This window comes from Limulus polyphemus, unplaced genomic scaffold (genome assembly GCF_000517525.1).
Source record: "Limulus polyphemus unplaced genomic scaffold, Limulus_polyphemus-2.1.2 Scaffold4587, whole genome shotgun sequence".
Lineage (NCBI taxonomy): Eukaryota > Metazoa > Arthropoda > Merostomata > Xiphosura > Limulidae > Limulus > Limulus polyphemus.
In genome coordinates this window covers 39,006-51,424 of record NW_013670197.1, presented here as the reverse complement: position 1 = coordinate 51,424, position 12,419 = coordinate 39,006, and the positions used below count along the sequence as shown (strand labels likewise).

The window sequence follows — 12,419 nt, the reverse complement described above, 5'->3', positions numbered from 1 at the left end:
GGTATTTAAGTAAGATATATTACCTTCTGGGATCTACTGTATATATAACATTTATTACAGTATCTGTGTATGGTGTGTAAGTAAGATATATTACCTTCTGGGATCTACTGTACATATAACATTTATTACAGTATCTGTGTGTGGTGTGTAAGTAAGATATATTACCTTCTGGGATCTACTGTACATATAACATTTATTACAGTATCTGGGTGTGGTAAGTAAGATATATTACCTTCTGGGATCTACTGTATATATAACATTTATTACAGTATCTGGGTGTGGTGTGTTCTTGATATATACAGTAGATCCAAGAAGGTAATATATCTTACTTACACACCACACCCAGATACTGTAATAAATGTTATATGTACAGTAGATCCCAGAAGGTAATATATCTTACTTATATATACAGTAGATCCAAGAAGGTAAATATAACATTTATTAAAGTATCTGTGTGTGGTGTGTAAGTAAGATATATTACCTTCTTGGATCTACTGTATATATAACATTTATTATAGTATGTGGGTGTGGTATGTAAGTAAGTTATATTACCTTCTGGGATCTACTGTATATATAATGTTTAGCTTAGTATCTTTGTGTGAAATATAAATAAGATATATTACATCCTAGAAACTAATAAGAACTAATGTTAATGCTGTAAAGGTGTTGTTGTAGGCTGTTTGTTTAAAGTTTAAACATCTGTTGTTTGGCCACAGGGAGGTTTAATGTAGAAGGTTGGGTGTGGCTCAATGACTAAAACCTATTTCAAGGTGGTAAACTGAGTAGTATAAAACATAGGTTAGGCTAGAATAGAAAATTAATCATTATTGGGTTTATTAGTATGTTACATTGGATTTTAAACATTAATATATTATTTAATTGTGTTTGTTGGTATTTCAGTGTTGTAGTTATTAAATTCATGTTTTGACGAAGAAATAGATATGAGCAAAATAAAAAATGAGTGGAGTGTTTTTATTAGTTTCTACAGTTAAGCCAATGTGTACAACTTGTAGTCAAAGACATGAAATGCTTTACATTCTAATTTTTTAAAATAATGCTTAAGAATCTTCTACCAGTATAAACTGTTACAACAACAGAGCTGGGCAATTAGTGACATTTGGGTATGAAAAAGATTAAAAAAAAAAATTGTGTCAATTGCTACCAGCTAGTTGGTTTCCTTCCAGTCAGATATTTAACAACAACAACAACATCAAATTCAAGAGTTGTTGTGGTGGGTGCTACTATCTACTTGCCTTCTCTGTAGTGAGAAATTAAACATTAATAATAGTGGCAGATAACCTTAGTATCCTTGCCATAGTAAAAACATGGTGAGTGGGTTTGCTGGCAATAATTATAATTAGTTGATTATATTTGTGAGAATCGATTTAATCATAATTTTGATTAATCGATTATTAGAATAACTAAAAACATTAATAATCAGATACACTAACTTTGATGAATTGATGCTAATTGTAATTTTGATTAATTCCTTAATTCACATGATACTAATCAATGTAATTGCTGCTCATAGGTGTTCGATTATATTTCTAAACTGTACAAAACAGTTAATAATCACCACAGTATGTTCCTCTTGTTTTAGTAACTGTGAACTGGTATACCAGTTAAATATATCGTACAAACTGATAGATTTGGTTAAAATACTACATCTTTAATAAAAGACTGGGTTATGCTGATAGATCTTTATAATGAAGAGAATAACATGCCTAGTTCAAACTTAGTCCTGGGTAACCAGACTTAATAGTTCATACTATTGGCGTATGTTTATTAACTTTCTTTCTAAGAACTGTTTACTTTATAGTTAATTTGGGGGTAACTGATGTTAATAGTTCTAACTATCAGTATTATTTAATACATGAAGCCCAGTGTTTGTATTTTAAACCTTAAATAACTTACAACTTTTGGTTTTATAGTCCAATTAAGTTTGAAAAACTTAGATTTTTTAGGAAGTCTTAGGTATTCCATCACAAAAATATTTGCACATGGTTTTATGTGTGAAGTTGCTTTTGAATATGTGTTGTAATTATTTAAGATTTATCCAATAGTTTATACTGACATGTTAAGTACTCTGATATTATTATAAGACACCAAACATTTTATGTATTAGGTTGTTCGAGGAGACAGGGCAGTTGTTTCTCAAGCTTGGCCTTTTGATAACATCAAAGAAGTTGTCAAGAGAAGGTTTCAGCTGCAGGATAATGCCCTGGAAATATTCCTAACCAATGGCCTAACTTACTTAGTTGCTTTTCACTCCACCAGGGTATGTTTCTATTATAATATGGTTATACTTCTTAAATTTTGAGAAAGATGCATTTCTGCTGTATTAATTACAATGGTTTCTTGTTTTATTATATCTTTAAGCAAGTAAAAAAAAATATTAATTTTGGAATTTATTTTTGTATATAAGAACCTAAACATGATATATTTTTATTGGTTTCAATCATTGAAGTTCTCAGATAAAACATGATTTAAACTCTTCAGGAAGGAGACAGAGCAATATTCTGTCGAAAAACGGAGTGTGTTAAGCTCTTCAGGAAAAGCCACGTTCTGTCGAAACAAGGAGTGTGTTAAGCTCTTCAGGAAGAGCCACGTTCTGTCGAAACAAGGAGTGTGTTAAGCTCTTCAGGAAGAGCCACGTTCTGTCGAAACAAGGAGTGTGTTAAGCTCTTCAGGAAGAGCCACGTTCTGTCGAAACAAGGAGTGTGTTAAGCTCTTCAGGAAGAGCCACGTTCTGTCAACACTTAGTCCTAAATAAACCATTTCATTATGTTTATAAGTTGTTGTTTGACAATTTACTATTTATTATATTAGTGTAATGTGCTTCCAAACACAAACACATACCAATAGGAAGACATTTAATAAGAATAAGAATTATTTTAGATAAGACAGTATCAGTATAACTAACTTAAGCCATGAAGTAAGCATTCAGTGTATCAAATAAGGAGTTATGAAATGTGTTCAATAGGAGACTACTACTGTGTTTAAATATCATACAGCTTCTTACAGTATTCATACGACACTGCATATATAATAATGTTTATGTGAAACAGTCTAGGATTAAAAAAAGTATCTTAAACCTAAATTGTTGTACCGGAAGATGCCTCTCATATTAAATGTAGGGTAGGTTGGAAATGTATTTATAAAAAAGCTGAAAATAGGAAGATTATTCTAATGAAAACAATTGATTATTTGAATGTAGTTGATTGATAAGACCAGTGATTATTTGATTGTAAAATTCCACTGTTTGCCAAACTCTGGTCGTGAGTCATAACTTCCAGATGTTTAACTCGTAATAAGTCATACACAAGATGAAAAACATTCATTTGAAGCTGTGGAAGAGAGCAAGGACTTTTTAAACATGAAGAATTATCTAATAAATATTTATTACAGTATTATACATAATGAGAGGCTAGTATGATAATGTTTGTGATTGTGCTAGGCAATCTGTTGATTTTATAATTAAGTAGTTGCTGAAGATATATTTAATTTTGACAAAATGTAGAAAACTTGACATAAAAATCTAAGTTGCCATCACTTTAAGCCTAATATGAAACTGAAGATCATTAGCTGAGAAGGCTATTAAGGTAACACATTATGCACCATAACTCTAAGGTGGTGATAGAGATTGAAATGGGACTTGAAAATAATGAAATAAATGTAGAGCTAGACATTTAAATGCTGTATTTAAACTACATCAGAAACATGTATGTCACATGGAAGGTGTTAAAACTACACCAGAAACATGTATATCACATTGAAGGTGTTAAGTGGTTCCATCTACAACTTCCCCAGACATTTGAGACTTTGTGTGTTTTATTTCATCACACCAATTCTAGAACTATGTATAGCCAACAATGCAACCATTCAAATAGTTCAGAACAATGTTTTAATGATACTTTTGCTGAAATTAGGGCTTTTCTCAAAGTTGTAAAAGCAAAAATTAAGAACATATTAGTTTCAAGAAAAACAATTTTTGCCATTCTGATAATAAGCAAATGCAAAATACATAAACTTAATTGCAAATAATCATTTCAAAACTCAATATATTACTCTAGGTTTGTTCAAATATTAGCTCATCTTCCATATACAGAGCATCCATTGATGTCTTTTAAAATTGTAAATGCTTAATATTTGTGTAATAAAGAAATGAGTGTTATAGTTTACACTCAAAGCTCAAAGCATTAATCACTGAAACTCACCAACTCATTCACCCTAGGATGTAATGTAGTTAGACCTTTCAAGACTATCAAAATCACGTATCCCTAAAGCAAAAGTTTTAGCTTTTAATATTTTATAGAAATATATCAACCATACATTTCAATCCTTAGGAAAACAACCAAAAAAAAACTCATCAAATGTAATAGGTTTAATGACAGTTTTCTTCACACGAACCTTTGCAGCTTGTCTTTCCTTTACATTTTGACAGTTTCCAGGTCCTATGTTTTCCAGTCGAAGTTAAATGAACTCTTCTGGGTATAATCACTTTCACATTCAAACTTCTACATAGTTCAGATCATTGACTAATAGAATGTTTTACTATAGAAAAAAAACATACTTGCTGGCATACACATGTTCATCCATTTCTGTAATATAGACTACAATTTTATTACCAGAAGCTGAACAACCTTGAATTAATTGAAAATAAGAAGGAAAAATCATAATGGAAATATTTTAACACTTGGAAATTTGTAATAATCTGAAATGATAATAATTGGAAAACTTGATTATCTTTGGTGTTGATTTAATCATAATTTTCTTTCACCAACTATTTTACGAGACATCCTACTTCTGCAGTATTTCTTCTATTAAAATACTCTCTAGCACTGCAGTGCCCTAGATTTATTAGCCCTAGTTACAGTATTTGTTTTTGATATCCCACACACATCTTTTTTTTTAATTAAAAAAAAATTCATCTTTCTCCAGGAACAGGAGGAATTTTTCTCTCACCTGATGAATTGTCCACTCCCCCACCTTGTGGAGACAGAAACCTTAACAGCACTGACACACATGTGGCGTGAACGGACCTTGACTAACTTCGAGTACTTGACACAGTTAAATAAATTGGCTGGCCGTTCTTTCAATGATTTGATGCAGTACCCTGTGTTTCCATTTATCCTGTGTGATTATTCCAGTCCAACTATAAATCTGAAAGATCCTGATACATACAGGTGAGATAACAGGTTTAACACAAATTATAGTTCTGTTAAATATGGTATGGAGACGACATTTATATTCCTCAGATATCTGTCTTTGTTGATCAAAGCTTAATAGTGTCTTGTTAAGGATCTGCTACCTTTTAACTATTTCAGAATGGGCATCATTTTGTTGCATGTTAAGAGGTTTTAGTGAGTTGCATTCAAATTTTAACATTGTATAAGTTTTAAGTTCTTAATTTTATAAGGCAATATTAATCCTCAATTCCCTCTAGTGTGAGAATTGTGTCATTTGATCTCTAGGTATTCCCTCTTCTCTAATTTATTTACCACCCCTCCAAGAAATATGAAATTTAACCTAAATTATTCATTATAATGTTGTCATTGCTCAGACAAAGCATAATTTTTGTAGCCTTCAATCTTACATGATTACAGAGCCATGAACTACAAAAGCAGACCCCACTTACTACACCTACCTGTCACATGCCAATTATTCTCTGTGATATTTAATACTATATTATTTATAACCAATAGAAAGCCAAGGTTTTAATCTATCAAATGAGGTGTTATATTACATTGTTTACTGTACAGAGAATTGTCTACTTTGCTTCCAGTTAAAACTTTATTCCCACAGGAAACAAGTCCAGGAGCTTAGCTAAATTTTTAACATCTCTTGCCGATTAGTGCATTATTTAATTAAATAAATAATTATTTAGTGCAATAGTATTGTTAGTATAAAAAATGTGGGGTTAAGTGTTATTGAAAGTCGACAGCAAAAAAAATAGAACCAGTAAGTACATTACTTCTTGTTTTTCATGTGTATTCTATATTTATTACTATAAAAGTTATTAAAGTGTAAAAATTAAAAACTTTTTAATGTTAGATAATGGTAGATTAGGTAAAATAAATAATAATAATAACAAATCTTCATTTAGCAAGTAGGTCATGTATTATGTAATTCAATAAGGTCACATGAGCTCCACTTTCACCAATTGATTTACAAATTTTATGGTGGGAATATTAACTTAACAGTCCAAAGAGTAATAATACAGTAACATTTTAGTATAAACAGATGTGTACTGTTACAAGTTGAAAGCTATTTAGGATAAATAAAAAATAGTTTCATGTTACAATTTGAAGGCATTCTAGAAAGGAAAAAGGGGTAATTTAAATTTACATTGAATGTTTTTTATGGTTACATGGCTGGTTAAATCGAAGGAGTCTGCATTGAGTTAGGTTAGAGAGAATAACAGATTAAAAAATATATAAAGTTTTACTGAAAATAACATTTTATAATTATTTAGGAGGTTTTAGAGATTACACAGATGAATAAAAATACTTTTAATTTTAACATAAATCAATTTTCACTCAGACTATTAAAAAAAACTACTCAATATATTCACAGACAAATCTTTATTGAAAATACTTAATAAAAAATTTTAATTTTTTGTGTACAAAAGTCTTGTAATGTTTATTGAAAATCAACCAAATTTTGTGAAGATACATGTAATTTATTAAATCTGTAACAAGTACAAAATGGTTGTGAAGTCGGTCAATTCAACTGAACCCATGAGGAAAAGAGTTAACTTTTCTGTGACTGACATCCTAATTACTTTTTGAAGCTAAACTTTGCAAGCTTTTGTAAAAAAATGTGGACAAATACATAGTTGAAGTGACTTCATTACCCTCCCCTAGTCTCAGAAGAGTTAAGACCTATAAAGTTGGAAGTATTATTGAATGTTGTTCCTATTTATGTAGTAAGTTTCACTGGTTGAAATTGTGCTTTCCTGACAATTTCTTAATTTATTGTGGCCTATATAGGGAGGAGAGTTAAAATCAAAAGACTTTAGTAATAGAAATCACACTCGTGTGATATTTAATGTTTTACTAAAGGTAAAAGCTGAGAAATATTTATGAAAATTTATTACTTTTTATAGGTTCTGTGTGTTAGATTGTCATTTATTAAACATGCAGTGTTTAGATAAATAACTGAAACTGATTTTTATTTAAAGTTTGATTTTATTTTACTCTCGTTCTGAATAACATAATTAAGATAACTTAATATTCAAGCACAGATACATTAATGTTTTATTTGAGCATCTTATCTGTTGGTTAAATCTTTGTACTGAAGGTATCTTAAAGCTCAAGTACATTATATTTCAAGGTCATCCTGCACTTATTTTGATCTTTCTCTCACTCCAGTCTGTAATCAATTGTTCTGGCACAGTTATTTACTTTTTATATAAATGTTTTTTCTTTATTAACATCCGAATTATGAGTATCAAAATATTAACTAAAATCACATTTTCTAATTTCTTTCTTGAGTATTTTAAAATGCAACAGCTCACTTGGAATTAAAATGAACGATATGAAAACTCAAATTGATTGAAGTGTTGTAAAGAACTTTATTTTTTTGAAGTTTGCTAGGTTTTATAAACAAATTGATACCTACATGGCAATACACAATTTAAATATGACATATGAAATCAGATGGTGATGTTAAAACTAAATAACATTAATAACTGTTAGGTTGGGAGTGATATGATAACAAAGACTCAGATTTAGTCTATTATCATAATTAGTCATAATTTTGGTTTTTTGCTGTAGGTTATTAGTTAAGAAATATCGTATTTTAAAGGTTAACTTTTCATAGATAAAGATATAGGAAGAATCTCACCATCAAGAGTTTCTTGGTGAGATACACAAGCTAACCTTCAGGACGTTTTAAGTTTTTTTGTCAAATTTAATTTTTTGAAAGTAACTAATAAATATGGTTCTATAGTTACTTCAAAACATATACTCAAAAAGTGAACTTTGATTGTGAAAATATATTAATAGGTGAGATTTTAAAACGCAACAAGATGAGCACAAGTGACTTTTGAGATATGATCATACATCCCAGTGAACTCGAAGCACATGTTTTGTGGTATCAATTAGCATGGTGTGCATTTGGTTGAAAAATCTGCCTTTAATTCTTATTTTACTTTATAACTTTGAATGAGTACTTTCTGTTTTTCAACATTAATTTGAAAGTACAGCAACTTTTGTATTTCTGATTTTAATGATTACAACATTTCAATCCATTGTATGCGTCAATGTTAGGTGAGAGTAACTGTTACTTAATGACAACCTAATACTATGGTTCATAAAAACATTGAAATATGAAAATTTGAACTTTCCTCCCACAAAAGTTGCCATTATTGTATTTTTAAATTAATTATGCAGTTCAATAGGTTCATCACTAAACCTTGCTTTTCAAAATTGTTTGATTGAAATATCATAGGACTTAGGTTTTTTTGTTTTATTTTGTTAGTTCTGGTTAATTAACACATCTATTAGTCTGTAAGGCAATTGGTATGAGTATCATGGGACTTTAGCTTAATAAAAGTTTTTGATTTTTCACTGATAGATCAGCAAGAACAGCATTAAGGGATGTTTTTTGTTTTTTTTAGATGTTCTACTTGATGTATACATTTCTACATATTTGTCACATGCAGCATCATGCTAGTCTGTATCTTAATGTCATTAGTTTTGGTTTTGCAAAACTATTTTTTTATGTGTTATAAGAAAAGTAAAATTCTTTGCAGATGTTTGTCAAGACCAATGGCAATTCAGGACAAGTCCAAGGAACAGCATTATATCAAGCTATACAACGTATGTTTTTTAATTATTGTATTATCTGTTATTTATGAGAAACTTGTTTCTTCTTTATTTAGTTTAATGTCTTTCAGGATTTAGATTTTGGTTAGCATTTATTTTAGACACACACACACTGATGTTCATGATATATGGTAATAAGCCAAAGATGTGATAAGTCTTGGCAGAAGTCGTCCCATATAGGCCTTTGTTTCACTTTGAAGTAAACCCAGCTCATGTGTTACAGGCCATATGCCGATTACATATTCCTTGAAGTTTTTACCTGAAAGGTTGGAACGAGTGATGCCAAGCTCATCACAAACTTCATTTACTGAACCCTCACTCTTTATTATTATGCTCTCCCTATGAACGAATGCATCGTACATCGAATTCCACTACGTAGCACATGGAGTAACAAAACATTAGCCCAGTTCTTGTTGAATAAGGTCAGCTGCAGCTCTGTTTGATACAAAGCATCTGGGCCATCACAAATGCCAGTCAGGACACTTTCTTGAATATAACATAGCTCATAGGCTTTCCTACATCACTGGCTGCTACTAAACTGAGTTTATGTGCTACGTGAGAAAGCAAACCTCACTAGACTCTGTCTCATTACTAATGATAATGGAAATTTCTCGTTTTCTTCTTCTTCACTTGACTCAAGTGTGCTTTGCTCTGCTTTTGAATCACCTGCATCACTACTTACAGGTTCAGCTCTTGATTCAGAGAAGATTCTACAAAAACAAATAGTAATACCATCTTGGTGTGGTATTGTCATATTAGCATGGTATAATAATAACAAATTAATTTCTTGTACAGTGCTCCTCTGGCCATTGCCAGCCATTCAAAGTGGCGGTCACTTACCAGTCTCTACATTATTTGAAAGCCAGGTGAAAAAGATAAGACTTCAAAAGGTACTTAAAAGACTAGACAGATTTGATGCATTGTAGCTCAATAGGGAGTGATCCAAAGCTTAGGAGCATAAAAAAGAATACGATCACCTAAACATGAGAAAGAGAGAAACAGTACTGGCATTAATTAGGGATGCACGGGTAATTAAATTTGGCCGAAGACCAGGTCCAGGTATCCGGTCGCTAAGCCTCGGCCAGGTGTCAACTAGGACTGGTCCCCCCCCCCCCAAACAAAACAAAAACAAAATTGACGTTTATTACACTTACCGAATAATCACCAACAGAACACTCAAGTTTTACTTTCAACTTTAAATGCCTAGCTCCAACTTCTCAAAACCCCCACTTTCTCCAGAAATCCAATTCTCAAGCCATGCCTGTTATTAACCACTATTGTTCTCTGAATCCCCAACATTCTGCGGGTGATCAGTTTTTGTTGCTCGAACATGTTTTTTTTTAATTAAACCAATTATTGACTCTAACTTTCAGTACCACGTTAGTTGCCACAAAGATTAGGGCTTAGATGCCTAACTTCGACACTCTGCCAGAGTCGAGTATTACCAGGTAGCCCAATACCCAGCTGGGGCCGAATATGTGACCGGGTACTCATTCATCCCTATTATTAGTATATAGTAGCCTTGACCTGCAAAAACTTGTGGTAATTTTCATACCTTTGCTTGAACTTTCCTTATTTTATAACTTTCATGTACAACATTTAAGCTATGCTTTCTTTCAGGCATTATGTGTTAGGTTGATAGATCGTGTTCTATTTTAAGAAAATTTAAGCAGTCAGATAAACAAACTCAGTGTAACATAATTTTATTTAACTCTCTCACTACAGGCATCTTTTTCTGTGCATGTCACAAGGTTTTAGTGTACTGCATTCAAAATTTAATTAAACTACTTTATTATCATGGTATATGAATAAAAATAACAAACATAGCTAATAATGCATATTTTAATAGTATACAAGTTTTAAGTTCATAAATTTATAACTTACAAAGCAATATTAAAAAAATATTCTGAATTTCTCCTAGTGTGAGAATTTGTTTCTAGGCATCCCCTCTTCTCTAATTTATTCACCACCCCTCCAAGAAGTGTGAAATTCAACGTAAATTACTCATTATAATTTTATCGAGCCAATATGTAATGTGGACTAAGGCATTTCTAATGATATGAGATTTGTAGTGTTTTATTGAAAAATTTGCGATAAAAGGTCTGGACAGACAGAAAGACAGATGAAAACGTATTATTTATATAGATTAAGAGATATATATATATATTTTCATTAGTGGTCTTGGTAATTTTGTTTTGAATACAATATTTGATGTGAACTGCTTCCACCTTCTTGTCAATCAAGTCATAGGTGTGGTGGCCAGTGAGATGGCAGCAAGCAAATTCTGCATGTTCCATCTTCAGGCTTTCTGGGTCAATCCAATGCACAGTCATGCCTGAATAGGATCTGTAAAAATATACAATACAAAACTAACTAGTGAATGCAAAATGGTACACTGAACACATGCACTGCAGATGCTATGCTGAAGCTTATTTCAAGTCTCATTCTATTATTAGAGGTTTTAAATTTAGAAACAACAGTAATTATTGATAAAATGAAAAATGTTAACAATTTATTACACTTGCCTGTTTCAGCAGCTCCAACAGTTGAGTGTGATTGTGAGCCACTCTACTGTACAAAGTTTCTATTTCAGTTCATTCTTTTTTTGGGGTGAATTTATTATTAATTGTGCATTTTAGGGCCTTCCTACTGAAAACTGTTTTGTTTGGCTTTAATGTCTGAATAAGATTTTTCAAAGCTTGCAATTCAATAAATTTGAAAGGAAGCATTTCCTCAATGATCAAATCATTTACAAGTGCATTTATTTTACATTGGCTAACCCTCCCACCACAAGCAGTGATGAAGACTCAGAGTTGCTTGTTCTGCTTCATTTTTCCCAGTTTTTCTCATACTAGAAGTATTAGCCCTATCTCTGCTGCCTCAATTGACTATTTGCTTGATCCGTTTACCTCTGTTCCTTTCTTGATGCACGATTCAGAATTCTTGAGTTTATGAGAGTGTTTGTAACCAACGTGTTTCTTTAGATTAAGAAGTGATTTCTTATTGTAAGTATTCTTTTTTGGGCAAACACAACTTACACTTTAACAAAACACTTTGAGATTGAAGTCCACTTGCACTATCACTTCCAATAAATTAAAAATAGTCTTTTATGTAAGGCTGGGGATGGTTGCTTCCACGATTAGACTCAGTGTTAAAAACTTCTGTAACAGAAACATCTTTTTTACTGGATTCCATTTTATAACATTAACTAATCTACCTGGCGACACAACCTCATGCTGAATGTTGCTTTGACGGAATGATGAGCATAAATATGAAGAAATGACATATGATTACTGTTGAGAACAGGTTTATGACAGAAACTACATCATATAACACATTTGATTGTTTTTTGTAAACAAAATGCAGTGTAAATATAATTATATACAATATATTATACAAAATTATATGGTACTATTATATATTATATAAATATATTTTATTAATTATATATAGTAATGTTTATGTTTGGGATTTTTTTAACTGATTATCCTCCATGAAATATGAACTAACTGGATCATATGAATATCTTGTGATATCAATTGATACATGTTAACCAAGAAAGATCTCTTCTACAATTGTCCAGCTCAG

The 12,419-nt window shown here is 31.2% G+C and overlaps 1 protein-coding gene across 1 annotated transcript in view; it reads left to right on the top strand.

Moving 5' to 3' along the window:
- LOC106471382 (lysosomal-trafficking regulator-like) overlaps positions 1-12,419 on the top strand; it is a 69,491-nt gene that overhangs the window by 20,381 nt on the left and 36,691 nt on the right. The window contains exons 12-14 of the mRNA XM_022399983.1: positions 2,126-2,278; positions 4,942-5,186; positions 8,759-8,825. Coding sequence (XP_022255691.1) covers positions 2,126-2,278; positions 4,942-5,186; positions 8,759-8,825 — 465 coding nt within the window. The remainder of the gene's footprint in view (positions 1-2,125; positions 2,279-4,941; positions 5,187-8,758; positions 8,826-12,419) is intronic.